The sequence below is a fragment of the Pogoniulus pusillus genome, chromosome 30 (assembly GCF_015220805.1).
Source record: "Pogoniulus pusillus isolate bPogPus1 chromosome 30, bPogPus1.pri, whole genome shotgun sequence".
Classification (NCBI taxonomy): domain Eukaryota; kingdom Metazoa; phylum Chordata; class Aves; order Piciformes; family Lybiidae; genus Pogoniulus; species Pogoniulus pusillus.
In genome coordinates this window covers 7500885-7518756 of record NC_087293.1, presented here as the reverse complement: position 1 = coordinate 7518756, position 17872 = coordinate 7500885, and the positions used below count along the sequence as shown (strand labels likewise).

General features: G+C 40.2%; 1 protein-coding gene and 1 long non-coding RNA gene across 2 annotated transcripts in view; one reads left to right on the top strand and one right to left on the bottom strand.

Annotated features, from left to right (window-relative positions):
- Positions 1 to 17392, bottom strand: part of SLC15A4 (solute carrier family 15 member 4) — a 29625-nt gene extending 12233 nt beyond the window's left edge. The window contains exons 1-5 of the mRNA XM_064168321.1: positions 16627 to 17392; positions 8200 to 8495; positions 7192 to 7360; positions 6034 to 6111; positions 4233 to 4401 (exon numbers count right to left, since the gene is read on the bottom strand). Of these exons, the coding sequence (XP_064024391.1) occupies positions 4233 to 4401; positions 6034 to 6111; positions 7192 to 7360; positions 8200 to 8495; positions 16627 to 17196 (1282 nt within the window). The 5' untranslated portion in view covers positions 17197 to 17392. The remainder of the gene's footprint in view (positions 1 to 4232; positions 4402 to 6033; positions 6112 to 7191; positions 7361 to 8199; positions 8496 to 16626) is intronic.
- Positions 5553 to 15459, top strand: LOC135188707 (uncharacterized). The gene is made up of 4 exons (XR_010307792.1): positions 5553 to 5628; positions 6351 to 6458; positions 14876 to 15049; positions 15340 to 15459. It is a non-coding gene; the product is annotated as an uncharacterized LOC135188707 (long non-coding RNA).
- Positions 17393 to 17872: the final 480 nt, after the last annotated feature.

The window sequence follows — 17872 nt, the reverse complement described above, 5'->3', positions numbered from 1 at the left end:
GTAAGATTCTTGAGGTTGTCCAGTTTAAAAGATTTGCCTCACTGCTGCCTAAAAAGTTCTTTACCATGAGGGTGGTGGAACACTGGAAGAGGTTGCCCAGGGAGGTAATTGAGGCCCCTCCCTGGAGGTACTCGAGGTGAGGCTCAATGGATCTCTGAGCAACCTGATTTAGTTGAGGATGCCCCTGCTTACTGCACAGGGAGTTGGTCTAGATGACCTTTCAAAGTCCCTTACAAGTGAGAGCAGGCTATGATTCTATGCACAGAATAGCTAATAGTTTCTACATCTCCCTGCTTCACCCAGAAAGGACCTCTATAAAAGATCTCTCAATATTCTTGGAAATAAGGTGGATTAATTCATTACTGATTCAGAAGAACAAGACTGAGTCAATGACACTACTTCCCTTAAGAGTCACACACATGTGGCCTCTCATTTAGTGCTTGTCAGTTTTGGTCTCTTTCTACTTACTGAGCCAAGATCTGACCTAATATGGGGGCCCAAAATATCACTACTGTTAAAACAAAAAATTGTGAAAGGCTTAGATAATAGACAGGATGTTTCTCAAATACCAAACCATGCACAAATGACTATGTCTGCTTCCTCACTTCTAGCTTCTCCTTTCCTAGAGGCAGCCAAACGATGACATGGCATTTGATATGATGTTTGCTGAAGCTACTGATGGTACTTTTCATACAAACAAGCACAAGCAATTGCTAATGCACACTGGAATAGCTGTTCTTCTGTTTCTTCCCAAGTCTGTGACATACAAACCTCAACGGGCCAACCACATCAGCCACCTCTCTGCTAAGTGACAGTGTTCCAAGGGCATGATTGATGTCTTCCAAAACCACTTTATACCACAATATGCAGTTTCTTATTAGTCTTGCTCATGGCAAGAGACCCAAGCTGGGATGAAAGAATAAGGAAAGCTCTCTGTAGGTCCTATAGAGTGTCTTTAGGAGCGCCCAGAATGAAACAAAGTCTAGAAATCAGGTGCTTAAGGATAACATTGTATTTCTTCCCTGTAGGGTGTTGGAGACAAGAGTTCTGAAAAGCAAACTGAGGGAGCACGCATTATTAACAAGAGACTTAGAAAGTGTTCAGAAAAGGATGGGAAGCTGCATTTGTATAAGCCACGTTCATTCACTCATTGCAGTTCAGAATCTAGTCAAGTACAAAATCTTGCAAAAGCTTTACAGTCTCATCTTCCAAGGTATGAGAGTTGTAGAGGGAAAACAGGTTAGAATTTTTCAGGTTTGTTTAAATACTACCTTGAACCCCTGAGATGTTTCTTAAAAAGTGCTTTCCTTAGCAACATCTACTTCTGAGGTAAAGACTGTTGTAAACTTGGTACCTCTTCATGTAAGGCCCCCACATTTTCTCTACTTCCCCTAATACCTTTATCACCTATGCATCTTACCCAACTTTCTTTAGCCTTTCAACCACCTCGGTGCCCTCTGAACTATGAAGTGCTGATGTAATTAAAAGCTGGATTTCTTGATGATTTAGGTTTAATAGAACTGACAAACATTTTAGAGTGGGACTTTGTTTAAATATAAACAAAGCATCACAGTGAGTTAAGAACTCGATTTTATCCATATACATTCAACACAGAATTGGCTGAGGGAGCTGGGATTGTTTAGCCTGGAGAAGAGGAGGCTCAGGGGTGACCTTATTGCTGTACACAACTACCTGAGGGGTGGTTGTGTCCAGGAGGAGGTTGCTCTCTTCTCTCAGGTGGCCAGCACCAGAACGAGAGGACACGGCCTCAGGCTGCGCCAGGGGAAATTTAGGCTGGAGGTGAGGAGAAAGTTCTTCACTGAGAGAGTCATTGGACACTGGAATGGGCTGCCCGGGGAGGTGGTGGAGTCGCCGTCCCTGGAGCTGTTCAAGGCAAGGTTGGACGTGGCACTTGGTGCCATGGTCTAGCCTTGAGCTCTGTGGTAAAGGGTTGGACTTGATGATCTGTGAGGTCTCTTCCAACCTTGATAATACTGTGATACTGATAGTGTGATTACTGCACCTCAAAACATCTAGTGATCCTTCAAGTGTTTGATACTCTTGACAATGTAAGCAGATTTAGGAGGCATTTAGCTACACAGGAGCACAACTACAATATACCAAACCTTGCCATACATGTGATTCTGTGATACATCCAAATCTAGAATCACAGAATGGTAGGGGTTGGAAGGGACCTCAGGAGACCATCTAGTCCAATCCCCCTGCTGAATTTATTGATTCTTCTTTAGACTTTTGATAGACAAACTTCAAATTTAATCTTCCAGTTGTTGTAGTTAAAAGAATCTTAAGTTCTTGCTATAATTGTTTAAACTCCATAAATGAAGTAGATTTTCCACTTGAATAACCTTAAGTACTGCTGCTCAGAATTCACGATAAAATGCATGAAGCATGGCAGATGTTCATTAAATCTAATCAGTTGTATTCTCACACAGTTTATAAGATATTTGGAATAATCTAAACAACCTAATAGGCAGCCTAAGTAGTGTCCACAACTAATGCCAGTTAGATAAGTTAAAATGGAAATACAGCACAAACAAATCATTAAGATCCTTCCAAGATTGCAAGTTATTAACATAATACGTTCGAGATTTTAATCATTCTCTCTCTCTAAGGCATAAATGGTTGGAAGTATTTTAACAGTGTTTAAAAAAGCTTCTATAGGTATTTGTTGAGAAAATAAAATAGGCATGAAAAACATAAACCAGCAGAAGCTTTATACCCTGCTAGTAATAAACAGGGTTTCCTGTGTCCCAAGTTTGTCACAACTGAAGCTCTTAAGTCCATTTTATGATGAAAGGATGTCAGATTGTTCCTGAAGGTTAAACTTTCCAGCCAGACTGCAGATAAGCACACAAAGAATTTGCCTTCTCAGTTTTTTACTGTGGAAGTGTTAGGGGAGGATCAAACCAACAAAATCATCTACTATATTTGTAGGTGAAGAGAAAACAAGAAGGCATTTGAGTTTTTAAGAATTCTGCTATATGAATCCATTCCCCCAAGTCAGCTGTGAGAACTTGATACACTTTTTTCCCCCAGTACTAACAAAGACAGATATTGCTGATTTTGAATTCACTTATATGTGAGCCTGCACACAGCTCTTCTGTTTAAAGAGCTGACATTTTACTGTTTTACACCATCTTCTTTTGCTGGTAGCAGTGTCCTAAGTCATGGAATAAGAGAAATATTCCTATTTTAAGTTTAAATGTCTTTGCTCTAAGAAATTGCCCACACACAAAGTGACCTTGGTCTAATAAGGTAATTATCTCTCTCATTGAGAGAAATCTTAATAGCCATATAAAGTGTCCCACTCTCTAAAATATAGGAGATTACAAGTGCTAAAATTAATGCATTTAATGCTATAATGCTTTATCAATATGTTCATTACAGCAATACTAGGTGAAGTCTATAGGTTCTATGAAGCATTGCTCAGAGATGTTCAGTTCCACATCAGCAGTGCCTAACAATGTTAAATCATCTCAAAAGTAGCTGATTTATGGTTTGAACAGAGTTGCCATCTTTCTCCTTTCACACTATAGCTAAGCTACTTTACAGTACTTCCCAAATATTAGGGAACATTTAATGTAGGAGAGAAAAAAACCACAGTGGGGTGAAACTCTTGTTCAGCCATAAACTATCTTTTTTTATTTCAGATATGATGAAAGGATTTTACTTTTTAAAATACTTGGATATCAGGCTATATGAAGGAATATACTTATGTTTGAACTAATTTGGTTTTTAGGAGAAATACATATTTAACTTCAAGATAAACTGTTAATATGTCAGGCAACATGGACTTCCATACCAGTATGAAATAGACTAATAGCCTTATATCCAAATGCTGGACATTTGTTCAGGTAACCCAATCACTGAACATGAAGCTAAAGCACTTGTTGAGAAAACAATCAGAAAGCAAACAGTTTTCTATCAAGCATGGTAGAACATAGTAATGCATGAGAAAATCTTAATTAACAGGTTGATTTGAAAATGTATACTCAAAATCTATTTCAGACAGGAAAAATAGTCCAATTTTATCACAAAGATTCAGAACAGTTTAGGTTTTTTTGACAAAATCTTTTTCATTGTGGGGAATGAATCCATGCAGTTCCATTCTAGTTATCCCATGAAAAAGAAGTCTGAATAATCCTGACCATAAATTGCTGTTGCAATTAGCTGAATTAGTAACTAAGCAGATCTCAGAGTTGTTTTCTTACCTGCAGCAAATGCAGAACACATGACAAAGAACATTCCAACTGCAATTCTCTTCAGTGAGGATGGGAGCAAGCCATTCCTCTTTAAAATGGGATCCACCAATTTATCTTTTAAGGGTATTAGGATCAAAATAAGCACTGCATCAAACATAGTCAACCAGGCTGCTGGGAACTGGAAGGACAGATGACTTAAGTTAGCAGTTTCATACTTAAGGGTTGTTTTTTATACTGATATTTTACAGAGGGATAATATTTTTGATAGAAAACTGAAATCCAAAATAAAAGACAGTGTACTGATAGTATTAAAATCAAAATGAATGTGTAAAAGCTGAGGAAACACTCAGATATTCAGGTTTTCATTTAATTTGGCTGTTCTTAGTTCTGTTAGCTCAGAAGCACAAATGATTCCTCACCATAGTAACTCCAACAGTATTGCACATTCTCACTTTCAAAATGCACCTCCAGCTGGGCTGAGGTGGGTGTTGAGGTTGTGGGATTTTTGGCAGGGTGGGGTGCCCAGAATGTAGGAGCTTTCTGCTGGGACTGAACAACATGAAGTGTTCAGGGCAAAAAAGGTTCTTTTCACAAAAGCAAATAAGACTGCACACAGCTCCAAAGAAAACGAGGAATAAGAAAATTACTGGGCAAATGAAAAGAGTGCTCTAAGAAAACAAAGTGTAGAACTCAGCAAAGATGTTTTGCAAAGGGTTTTTTTGTAAGATTTCTAAGTTGCCTTTTGAAAGAGGAGATGGCCATTAGCATTAGTGCAACATCTGAGTTTTTCTGCATAGGTTCTGAAATACATTTAATGGCAATAATCACTATCCTTTGGGAGCTTTTCTACCATCAAGATTTTTTAATGATAGAACATCTGTCTGAGGAATGACAGATTGTGCATCTCAAATCTAGTAAACAAAATGGTGCAGACAGTTTAAAGAAATACAGCCAAAATACATTTTTAAAAGCATTCAAAGTCAATATTAATGGCACAGAAGTGATTCAACGCAATTAAATCATCCCTGCCATTTTGTTTCCAGTGTATACTTTAATTTGATAAACTTCTTTTCTACTTCAGTGTGAAAAATACTTACTATCCAAGTTCCATTAAGCCTTTATTTGGTTGTTTAGAAGCAGCTTGGCTTTGAAGCAAGTTCAAAGTAAAACTGAGCATTTCTTTTGATCTGTGCAGAAAAGACTGAAGCCATTCTGTTGTATTGATATTAATTGTAAATAAAACAGAAGACACTTGATTTTTTTAAAGAACATTTAGTAAGCTTGTTAATAATTTACATTCATGTCTTTTGTTTCTGCTTCTCAGCACCATTTCTGGAGGTACAAGATGCCAGCATTTCTTGAAAAACATTGATCAACTGCCTTCAATATGCTACTCTGATTCAAGGTAAAGTGAATATTGATTAAGCACTATAAAGTTACAAATGTATCTCAGATTCCACATTCAAAAATACTAATGTTTCAGTTAGGTATAGGTATTCCTGCTGAGTTTGTTGAAATGCTTCTATTCTACTTAAAACTCTGAAAACTTAGAGCACACAAATTTCTAAGCTGCCTTCAAAGATCCCTGAAGGATACAGATGCTCTTAATTAAAGAAGTCAAAGTTATCTGAATCCATTCAAAGCAGGATGGTTTGAACTCCATGCAGTTTGCCAAAATCATGTTTCTAAATGTCCAGTGTCTGTTGCCATCAACTCCCCTCAGTCAATACCTTAACTTCCTAGAATTTGTGTACCTGGTTTGCATTTCAACTGAAAAAAGAACACTCTTCACTTCTTTTGCCCTGCTTACCGTATGAATAGAGTTGGTGTCATTTGCTATTTCAGGAATTTTCAGATGGAGACTTTGCAGTACATATGTGGTCTGCATCTAACATTAGGAAAGATGAGTTGAGATTATTAAAAGCAATATATTGTTTTGATTTTTAATAATCAACAAACATTATATCATAGATAAAGTGCTAATAGGGCAAACCAAAAATCATTATTGTTAGAACATTGCAAGTTTTTTTAACCATTACATTTTACTAAAAGCAACAAGAATCATTCATGTGACTTTAAAAACAATTTCTGCCTATTTTTTCCACCAAAATATATTTGCTGTTCTAGTTCATCTAAGACAGAAGAATAACAAAGAAATTAATCAAAATGAGATCTACACCATTTACTCTGACCTATCTGAATCAATGCAAGATGAAACAGAGCACAATATTTAAGGTAAGTGAATTTGTACAAGACTTAGATTTAACTAACTTCTCAACTATATTTTTTTCAAGTCAAAATACCCTTACTGAGTACATGGGTATTAAACAAGTCAAGCTGTCAACACTAGCTTTCTGAAAAAATCTTATTCTTTAGCATCACAGTTACTGAATGCTAGCTGCAAGTAAACCCCCATAGAATCATAGAAACAACCAGGTTGGAAGATAACTCCAAGCTCATCCAGTCCAACCTAGCACCCAGCCCTATCCAATCAACTAGACCATGGCACTAAGTGCCCCATCCAGTCTTTTCTTGAACACCTCCAGGGATGGTGACTCCACCACCTCCTTGGGCAGCCCATTCCAATGCCAATCACTCTCTCTGGCAAGAACTTCTTCCTAACATTCAGCCTATTCCTCCCCTGGCACAACTTGAGACTGTGTCCCCTTGTTCTGTTGCTGGTTGCCTGGGAGAAGAGACCAACCCCCACCTGGCTACAGCCTCCCTTCAGGTAGTTGAACCTTCTAGAACAGTTTCCCCAAAGAGCTTTTGTGTTTCCTCTAGGTATCTGTTCCAGGAGGTAATTTTCAGAGAAGTTAAATTTATAACAGACTCAGAACTGCAACTTAAGGCTACTGCGCAGAGACTTTTCATATGCATCTGGGAGAGGAGGAGGTTATTGCCCTTAAATAGAAATTATGGGGTTTAGATATGTAACACGAAAATGTAACCATTTGGAACTACTCACTTGAAAATACACTGTCCAGTAAGGTATCAAAGCCAAAAAGACAGGGATAATCTTGACAAGAGCTTTCACATCTTCTACTTTATCTTCTCTGAATGGTCCCCCTTGCGACAGCTTGGCCATCTCAAATAGGCTTTGCTTGCGAGGCTGCTGAAGTACTCCCTGGCCTTCACTTTTGAAAAGAATTTGCAATGTTTAGTTAAACAGCAACAAAAACCTGACATAACTGGCAGACTTGTGACACTTCATTATAGAAAGCTCATGCATTTCCAAGAGAAGTTACTCATGTAACTTACAGCAGAACAACAACTAAGTCAGAATGGATCATCAGCAGGTGAGAGCACAAGCTGGGATTTTCCATTACAAAGGTTTCTTTATTTCCTATCTGCTCCCCCTCCTTGCATAAATAATTGGCACTGCAATATGCAAAACCTAAGAAACAGTATCACAAATATACAGGTTGTTCTAATTCAGTGAATTGTTTTGCAATCTGAATACATAAAAGCCTGATATCTCTTATCATCAGTGACTGAATTCAGCACTCTGTATTCCATGGGCATCTCTTAAGAGTAGAGCAGCCATTTGGAAAGCAAAAAGGCAGTATACATTATGGGGCCTCATCAAGCCATTTACAATATTATATGCAAATGACAGTGGTTTTCAAATCAGAAGGTGTCCCATAAGCATATCTAGGCAGAGAAGTAAACTAGTGCTTAAAAGCAGCATACTTATGTCAGTTTCAGAAACTCTGAACTGGCAAGACATAGCATTCAACTGAAAACAGCAGACTTGACCTTGCAGCATGGAGATAGTGATCTCAAAACGTTTCAAAGTGTTTCATCCTATAAAACACTTCCAGAACTGAAATCTTCCAGTCCAGTTCTCAAAGCAAAACTGCATATTCTAGTATCTTCTCTAGCCTGACTTACTGCCAGCTACTTCAAACCAACTAGTTCCAACTCTTAAGCCAATTCCCTGAATTCAGACTATACCAAAGAGCTCGTTACAAACCTATTGGTTGAATGTTCCACTTGTCTCTTTCTTGAGCAACAAGAATATGTAAGAATTTTAAACATGTCTGTGAAGGCACTACCATCAGGTGGTTTTGTGATGAAGAAACTCTGACCACATAAGAAAACCATGAATGAAATTCCAATGCAAACCGCTGGGATACTATATCCAACAACAAAGCTCACATTCTGCTGAATGTATGCAATGCCTCCCAGAGATAGAATAGCTCCCAAATTAATGCTCCAATAAAACCAGTTAAAAAATCTTCTTGTGGCTTCTGGACCTCGATCTTTGACCTGGAAAAGATGAAAAACAAGTCATTCAGTTCCTGAAAAAAATGAAGACTCTATTAAAATGAATCAAGTTCAATGCACCAAAGAGTTTAGCTTAAATTTAGTCATACCAAAATGATTTAAGTGTTTTGGGCTTAGTATGGTATTTGATGCAATGACATCTTACTGAGCTACCCCATTACATCACTGACCTTCTAGAAGTTCAGCATAGGATTAAAAGAAGCCACACAATACTCAGCAACGGCCTCATAGAAACCATTATTAGTTCTGCTGCAGGGTCTCTCATTTGGTCCTTTCTCTAGACAAAACTTACTCAGATTAATGTCCCATAGTGCACAGAAGTCAAAATAACTAATTCTTTACTAAAGAAAAAAAGAAGTTAAGCTACCTAAAACTTAGGCATGCAAAACATTGCAACACTTGCTTCTTTCAGCTGTATATACACTTAACAGTTAAACAAACCCCATTTTCTAAGCCTCAAATAACTGCTTGGTAATTAAAGCAGACATTTACATTTTAACACAGTCCTAATGTCTCTCATCAGAACATAAATTGAAAACGTGCCATTCTGACCTTAAAAAGGAAAAATAAAAGGATGTCTAAGGTGTCATAAGGCTCCAGTAAACATGTGCCCCTCTATTCAACCAGCAGTGTTCACAGTGCTATTTTTTCCGCTTCAAGCTCTCAATGTCTCTCCAGTGGAAGTCGAGACAACCTTGTTTATAGACTTCTCCTGTGCAGACTTCACTATCACTCTTTATTCTATATTGCCTACCATAAGTCATCCCATGTTTTGTAATTAAGTCATTGGAACCCAGCATCATTCATAAGATGTGATCCAAGAGATACTCTGCAAGTTAAAAGGTTAACTACATTAAAAAGATCAACTGGTCTGTAGAAGAATTCATAGTACCATATCTGTCAATGCTTTATGACTGAAAGGCCATTAACAGGGACTAGCAAGTCAGTGCTATGCACCAGTCTTGCTGAGTCAGTTGTTTTTCATTTCTAATTGCAAGTTTCCCTTCCTCATTTGTCAGATCTCCAAAAGATCTGTGTGTAGTTGGCAATATGAAAACCAAGCTGTGTCTTGGAATAAGTTTTTAACGTTGTCAGTTGGGATTTACAGCTTTGCTTCTCAGTGGTGCACAATCCTATCTGTACCATTTAACCAAGCCTATCAAAAGGAATATTAAGGCATCTCTACTTCTATGCATAGTTACTAGCATCATTAGACATTCATTTTAGCAAGTCAAATACAATCTTGGAGCCTTAACCCAAGAAATTCTCCCTTTCCAGTTCCAACTTGGTACTCATTTCCTAATTTTAAGTCGCCATCTGTAATAGTGTCAAGCCAGGAGTTCATTCTAAACCTCAAACAGCAGCAGGACTTTAGCAAACAATTACATCATAAACACAGTGCTACAATTTATGTGAAGAGCTAACAATCTATTCTATGAAGGTTCTATTTCTTCATCATCATAAAGTCTCTGTTTTCTTATGATTTCTGCAAGGAAGATTACTTTCCATCCCTCTTAAAAATGGTTTTGCTCAATGCCTATGCAAAGAAAAGCTGGGAGATGAAAGCAAACCAACTCAGGTAAGAGGGCAAGCACAGCAAGATCCTTCTAACAAGTATTATCCCAGTCTCCAAATATTAGCTCCTGAGAAGCTTCCTGAACCAAGAATGGGTTCTACCTACTTAACAAATAGAGCGGATCTCCTTTCCATGAACTTGTCCAGCCTGTCTCTGAACCCAAGTCAGCTTTTAGAATCCATAATACCCTTTGGCAAAGAGTACCCCAGATAATTACACAGTGGGAAGAATCACCTCCATTTGTCTGTTTTGAACTTGCCTTGTACTAGCCTAGCCTCACTTGTTTTACCTAGTTCCAGGAAAGAACAGAAGACAGCTGAGCTTTATCCCACGCCTGCTCCATTTCTGCCTCTCTCCCTCTGACCACTACTTACAGAAACCACATCTTCCTTCTAGGTACCTTATTAGAAATAGGAAGTTATAGGCTGTTTCATTATTTCTTGCATGAAAACTACTGACCATATCTGAAAATTCCTTCTCCATCCCAAATATCCTCTTAGAAACAGAGTGACCAAAAAGGAGTGCAATGCTCAAGGGACAGACACACCACAGACTTACAATGAAGAGAATCAATTTTCTGCTTCTTTATAAAAGTATATATACACACTAAAAGTCACTCTGCAGCCACATCTGAAATGCCACTGTGGCATTTTATTAACAAACATTAATAACCTAAGAAAAATCACACTGAACTATGATATGGAAAATCTTGACAAAGTGAAAGAACTACGGCAATGTCTTACCAAAACAAACACCTTAGAGTTAGAAGGCAATCTTAGAGGTCCCTTTCAAGGATCACACTGGCTGCCCAGAATCTTAGCTATATTATATTGGAATGGGCTGCCCAGGGAGGTGGTGGAGCCACTGTCCCTGGAGGTGTTCAGGAAAAGACTGGACAAGGCACTTAGTGCCATGGTCTGGTTAACTGGATAGGGCTGGAGGACAGGTTGGACTGGATGATCTTGGAGGTCTCTTCCAACCTGGCTGATTCTAAAATTCTATGATACATTTACAGAGGAGTACTCACAGTTTCCCATACTGGTTATTACTTGAGTTGTGTGACAGCACGAATGGACTGGTTTATTCTCTTCATAAGTAGATGCTACATTTTAGCAAGGGGCCAAGAAAAAGACAACCATGATAGAACTGTATTATTTCATTTGTATCGAGGACAAGTATTTTTCATACAACTGTAGGAACTCTCCTTTTCCCCTCACGCTTAGATTATTTTCATCCAGGCAGAAAGCAAAATCTATCACTCTCTCTGCTCAATTTCACCTGTGTTCAAGCATAGCAGCACTATCCTCATGGTACCAGCACCAATAGCTTCATTATATTCTTAACATCCTACCAACTTCAGCAAGGAAAATGATGCATGTAAATGGCACCAGTACGATGTGGGTCCTGCACTGAATCTGTCCTGCGTGCTAACAGTTCCACATCCCTGAAAGTCAAAACTGGTACATTTAAAATATTCTGTCCCCATTGCAACAAACCAGCTTAAAGACAGTAGTAGTGCCTAAAAGGTATGAAAAGAGTCACCTTCTCAGATTTACTCTCTTTTAGCTAAACTTCTTACAGTGGGAAAATGCAAACAGTATCAGTGACATGCCATGGACATAGTGCAAGGCTTCCTATCACTGAACAAAAACACTGTAGTAAAGCTATTTCGAAGGTGCCCTGACTCAAATGACTATTAGCAAGTATCTGACACACAATTTATTTGCTCTAGGAAACACATTGCTTTGCAAATGAGTTCAGATTCAGACATTTTCCAGAGAATTTATCAGGGCTGGATAGCTGTCACTTATTCAGAGCAGCCCCCAGCACATAAAATCCCATTCTGAGTCTTCAGTTCACTGTTCTGCATTCTTCAAACCTTACACAGCTTTTTTCCTTACTAAATGAAATAGCACATCAATCTTCAAGAACTCTGGGGAACAACCCAGTAGTGGTTCTGCTTCAATAAAAATACAAAATGAGCTATTGTACCATACAAAGAGCATCACAATTGCCCTAAATTTTCCTTTTTTTAACTATAGGGCAAATTCTAATTGCAAACAAGAATAATCAAAAACCAGAAAACCAAAACACTCCCAACCTTCCTCAAAAACAACAAAACAAATAAACCTACCACACTAAAAATCCCCCCCACCACAGAAATTAAGGAAATGAGCACTCTAAATATTCTGGCCACAGCTGCTTTGTTGGTCACTGCCCACATGTCAATGCATTCAGGTGGGCCTCTAAAGAGGAAACAAAATCATCTTGCTACTTTCGAGATGTCTAAAATATCTTTAGCAAAAGAAAATCTAACCTAGCACTTGAGTTTTCTACAGTCCAAAATGTCTTTTTCTTGCTGTATCTGACAACTATCCTTTACATACAGCTAATCCAAAGACAGACAGAAAAGCCCAGTGACAGTCTGAGTCTTACAACTGGGACCTACCCAGCATTGGATTTCATACTAATAAGGGAACATATTAGGCTGATTGTGGTTCAAGGAGATGTAATCACAACCAGTTTCTGTAATAAAGAATTCTCACTGTCTGGAACACTGTGTTATAGGAACTGTGTAATCGTTAGGTTATTTACAGCCATTTCCAGCAGAGGACACAGCAGCTGTGTAACTGCACTGCAATAGTCTCAAGTCATATAGGATATAAGGTTAACATCTTACAATCTGAACAAAATGGCAAACACAACCTAAAGAAAGAAAAGAGGGAAAGGGCAACTTGATCTTTAATTACAGCATGTGATGAAAAGTCATTACAAATATCTGACCAACAGCAACTTCCACAGCAAAGCTGTCCCTAAGGCAAATACTTATTCTGACCTCATTCTGACTTAGATAAAAGATAACTTTCTGAATTCTCTCTCCTCTGGATTCTTCAATGCCACCATCTTTCTTAAGAGATGATCCAAGTACTAACTAAAGCAGTTTGCTCAGCTTGAAATCAAAAATGTTACACAGCTCAACTATTAAGGTTCTATCACCTTTTCTCCTTTTATGTAGAGAGAGACAGGAATCTATACAAGCAGTGTTGCTTCTCCATAGTTCTTGTGCTTAGATGCTTTGCTTTATCTTAATTTCCTAGCTCTCTACAGTAATAGTTATCTACAAGATTTATTTTTGATGCACCTAGTGCTATTCTGCTGTGACATCTGATACATGACATCACCTACTGATGATCTCAAGTACTTTTTAAACACCAACGTCTCAAAGTACCAGTATGTCACAATATTCCTTCTCTCCCTGTTCACATGACAGATGACAAGCTATGACCTCTTATTTGGTTCACATAAAAGGAAAAAGAAGAGTATTTAAAAGTTACTGACAGTAGCAGTTTTCTTTTGTTCCTGCAATCGACTGACAGTCACAAGTGACGAATGTAACAAAAAACCCCTAACTTACTCCAGCCAACTATCTGAGCAGCTACACAACAGAGCAAGGATGAAAACGTAGACACTTGCCCTTGCCCTTAGCCTACACGAGAAAGCACAATGACAACTGTTTTCCACAGTCAAATTGACTCTTAGAGAATTCTGACCTTGTCATCCATCACTACACACGAGTTACTCTTTGAGAGCATCTGAAGACAGCTCGGTAACACTACAACTCGGTTGCTACATAATTCCAAAGCTTTATACTACAATTTGGCCAGTTCATATTTAAAGTCTGAAACAAATAAATTAGTACTGCCTGTGTGAATGCCACAACTTCAGTTTTCAAACTTAGCTGCAGAGACTTAGAGGTCTGCAGTCTCCTAAGAAGTTCAGCCACAACAAAGCAACTTTCAGTTAGAGACCTTCAAGACTTTATACAAAGTCCTCCATCCTTCTCAGTGACTGGAAAATCTAGGTTCTACAAATAAATAAAGGTTGAAAAATCACTCTAAAGCCATCTTTACATCAGTAATTTCCAACCAGTCCCAGCCTCTGGCAATGCTACTGTAACAACAATGTTTTTTAACAAAGCTAGACATTTTGGTGCTGGTATATTTAATGGTTATGATGCAATTCAGAAAGGAGACACTCTGTGGGTTAAAACTGGCATCTCTAATCAACATAAACCCAAACCAGATTAATCTATAATTAGAGCAACGATTATAGCTGATGCTAGGTCAGTAGTCTACTACTAAGCTTGGTTTCCAATACTGAAGCTAAACTAGCTTTCACAATAATAAGGGTCAGTCACATTGTTTCTTAACTACAGAATGTCACAAACTGCTACATAGAAGAGGAAGCAACTGCAAAACACTGTCTTTAAAAGGGGAACTGGAAAGTGTCAGGTTATACATCTCACATGATTATAAACACTATTCTGAGAACCATCACTTCAGATTTAGACCTGTGTGATGGATCAATCTCCAAATTCTTCAAGAACAGCTCTTATTTATAAGTACAACCAAGCAAAGTTGATCTATACCTAGCGTGAAGTAACTTTTTTTTGGCTAAACTAACTGGCAAAAGTTACACTATACTGAGTCTGCTTACCCACTTTTGAAATAGCACTTTTAAAAGCACCCATTTAACAGAAAATAAGAAACCACATCTTCTTAACCTCTGAGGATAATAACTACTGGAATTTAGTTTCCAATTTTCCATAAAGTGGTTCTAACTAAGAAAATTCTCATTAGATCTGGGTTTTCCACTCAAATCACACATCATCCATTAAAAATGAAAAATTCAGGTGACAGTCTTCAAGGGATCTACCTGAAAGATGTTTCATGTCAGCTAAAGCACACAACTCACAGTTAGTATTTTCTTTTATTTTGGATTTAAGGGAAGGAGGACAAATCTTATCGGCAAACATGCCTGCAGTGCATTCCAGCCTCCCAAGAATGTGACTCTGGGAAACAGACTTTATTCTCAGCGATATATATTCACCTACCCAGCAGTTTGCTACACTTCTGTGCAGGGAGAAGGCATCCAAGATGGCTCAAAATTGCACAACAAGGTAAGTGGCATGATGTAATATATTTAACAATAGATAAGCCAGAGAAAGGGAAAAATCCAGTCCTTGGCAGAGCTCTACTGGTTATTATAAAGCAGAAAGGAGTATTTCTTTTGCTTCACCCTACATAAATCACTGTGTATTATCTGCAAATCTAGCCAAAAACTGCTTTCCACAAAATCCTGGGGGGAAACCTTTAGAAAAAAACATCCAGCTACAACAGCTACATTTTCACTGGCAATGGCTCTTCTTTTGCTCTGTTTCTGCCATTATTTATCTTTTCTATTTAACAGTCATAAAGTGTTCTGGGGATAAGCAGTCAGTTCTGAAAAACACCTTACAAGATAAAGTCATATTAAAGCTATTTCACCTGATGGGCTCATGCTGGCTTTAACAGAACTGATACACTGGAGACACACAATCCCAGGCTATAATAATGTTTTACATTTATATGCTGCCTTTCATCCAGAACTCCAGGTTTTATAATATATGAAATGACAAATGTGAAATGCACAATAGGAGTATGCTTGGCAAAGATATTGAGGTAGATCCTATTTCTCATGAAAAACATCATGGTGTTTCTGATGCCTGCTCTAACCAGAACTTAATGGGCATGCAAACAGAATGGAGGTATTTTCCTTGCTTTGTCATCAAAAACAGTTTGGTTAGAAAAGCTGCTTGGAATCTAAGCCTTCTCTAAGCATCTGAAATTCTGTGTGTAAAGCAGACATTACACTCCACCATCCACAGTCAGCATATTACCTTTGCATAAGATTGGAAACGTATACAATGCAACAGTGCATTCCAGTTGATACTGAACTATGAGTGGTCTCTCTTATGCACTTTCCATAAAGCAGTGATGACCCTTAATGGTATCTCTGAAGTGGATCTCAGTAAGGTTATTTGACATGACATGTCCTCATGAGAATAGCCCAGGTATTGTTTGCTATGTTGAGAGCACCTTCCCATCCATCATGTGGCACATTAGCCTGCAAAAAAGTAGCACTCAAAGGCACAGTGCTGTACATGGAGAAATACCTAAAGCATAAAACCCCCGTTTATTCTTCTTCATTTATCACAGGATGATAAAGGCCTCTAAGCACAGCCACAGAAGGTCCATGCTATCTTTGTCAAATCTAAAATGTATATTGGATGTTTCACCTGGTCAGCTCTGAGGTCAAATTAACTTGGTACAAACTCCACAATGGAGGATAATTAACCATCCACTTAAGCCAACACAACTTCTCAAAGATAGTGATGCCAATACAACACCCAACTCCAACACAACTCCTGAAGATAGTTATGTCTTACCCAAATCAGGTAGGGCTACCAGAACCAGAAATCAAGTGTCAGAGGAGATCAGACACTAAAATTGTATCTAGCACAGTACAACTCAACAGCCTGCATTACACAGGGAATGGAGCTGGATGATCTGATCCCTCCTGAGATTTAACCCCTGCAGGGATGTAAATCAGTCCACCCCACCAAGGCAAGCCACTCTGCATGACTGACAGCCCCCCCCTCCCCCGCTTCAGATCAGCACCCATAAACAATTCAGCAGCTATCGAACAATACTTGACCTGGTCTGCCCCAAAAGGGGTGATGTTGGCCTTGACTGACCCGACGCCCAGCCCCACGAGGACCAATCCGATGAAGACGGATGTGGCACAGTAGCGGACAGCTCCCACCTGGGAGCAAGGTGCCATGGTGGCGTTGGCTGCTGGAGAGGAGCAGTTCTCTACGGGGAACAAGGGGATGTCCCCGCAAAGGCCCTGGCGGGTGTGTGGTGCAGCAATGACAGGGAAGGCCAGCATGCCCAACAGGTACAGAGCCATGCTGAGCAGGATGGTGCCGAACTTGCCCAGGAGGGCATCAGCCAACCAGCCACCGAAAGGTGACACCAGATACGTGATGCCCATGAAGAGCAGCAGGGCCTGGCTGGCCTGGGCACCCTCCCAGTCATAGGGAGGCCCGTTGAGGAAGAGCACCAGATTGGAGGTGATGCCGTAGAAGGCCACTCGCTCCAGCAGCTCGGCCAGCAGCACAGCGGCGCAGGCCAACCGCCGTCCGTGGAAAGCGCTGATCGCTCCACGCCCGCGCTCCACGCTGCTCAGCAAGGGACTGCGCTCGCTCGGCTCGGCCTCCTCCATGACGGTGCCTCCTTCCCCGTACCACCTTCCCGGCACCTCCTTCCCGATACCTCTTCCCGGCACCTCCTTCCCGGCCCCGCTGAGCTTCCCGGCCCACCCCGAGGAAACTTCACCGCGGCCGCGCGTAGGAGCCCGTCCCGGTCCGGCCCCGCGGGGAGCGGCGCATCGCCATTGGCTGAGGGTGCCGTCACTCTTCCAGACACACCGTCACATAGGCGGCTGAGCAGCAGGCACGGGACTAGCAAGGGGGCGGGCCACAGCGGACCGGAAGCCGCCGGGGGGGGGGAGGGGCCGCTGGGAGGCACCGGCTGCGTGGGAGCCCCGGGCCGCCGGGCGGAGCGCGCCGCGGAGAATCGTCTGTGCGCCGAGGCCGAGCTGCAGGTTCTTTACACCTTTGGGTGTGCGGAGCTTCACCGGGGAAGGGAAGCGGCAGTTCTCTCCCCGCAGGTTTTTTTCATTAAGGCGCCGGGTGGGGGGAAGCTGCAGCATGAGGCATTGACTTGATACTCATTTCTTACGTTAGTTCAGGCTGAGAATTACGGTTTAGGCATTAACTGGAGCTGTGTGACTGTATTAACGACATGGATGGGGTGCTGGCTTCCGCGGGAGCCCTCATTTTCTCCTTGAGTTTTTTCAACGACGACAGCGGCGGCGGTTTGTTTCCCTCTTTTGCTTC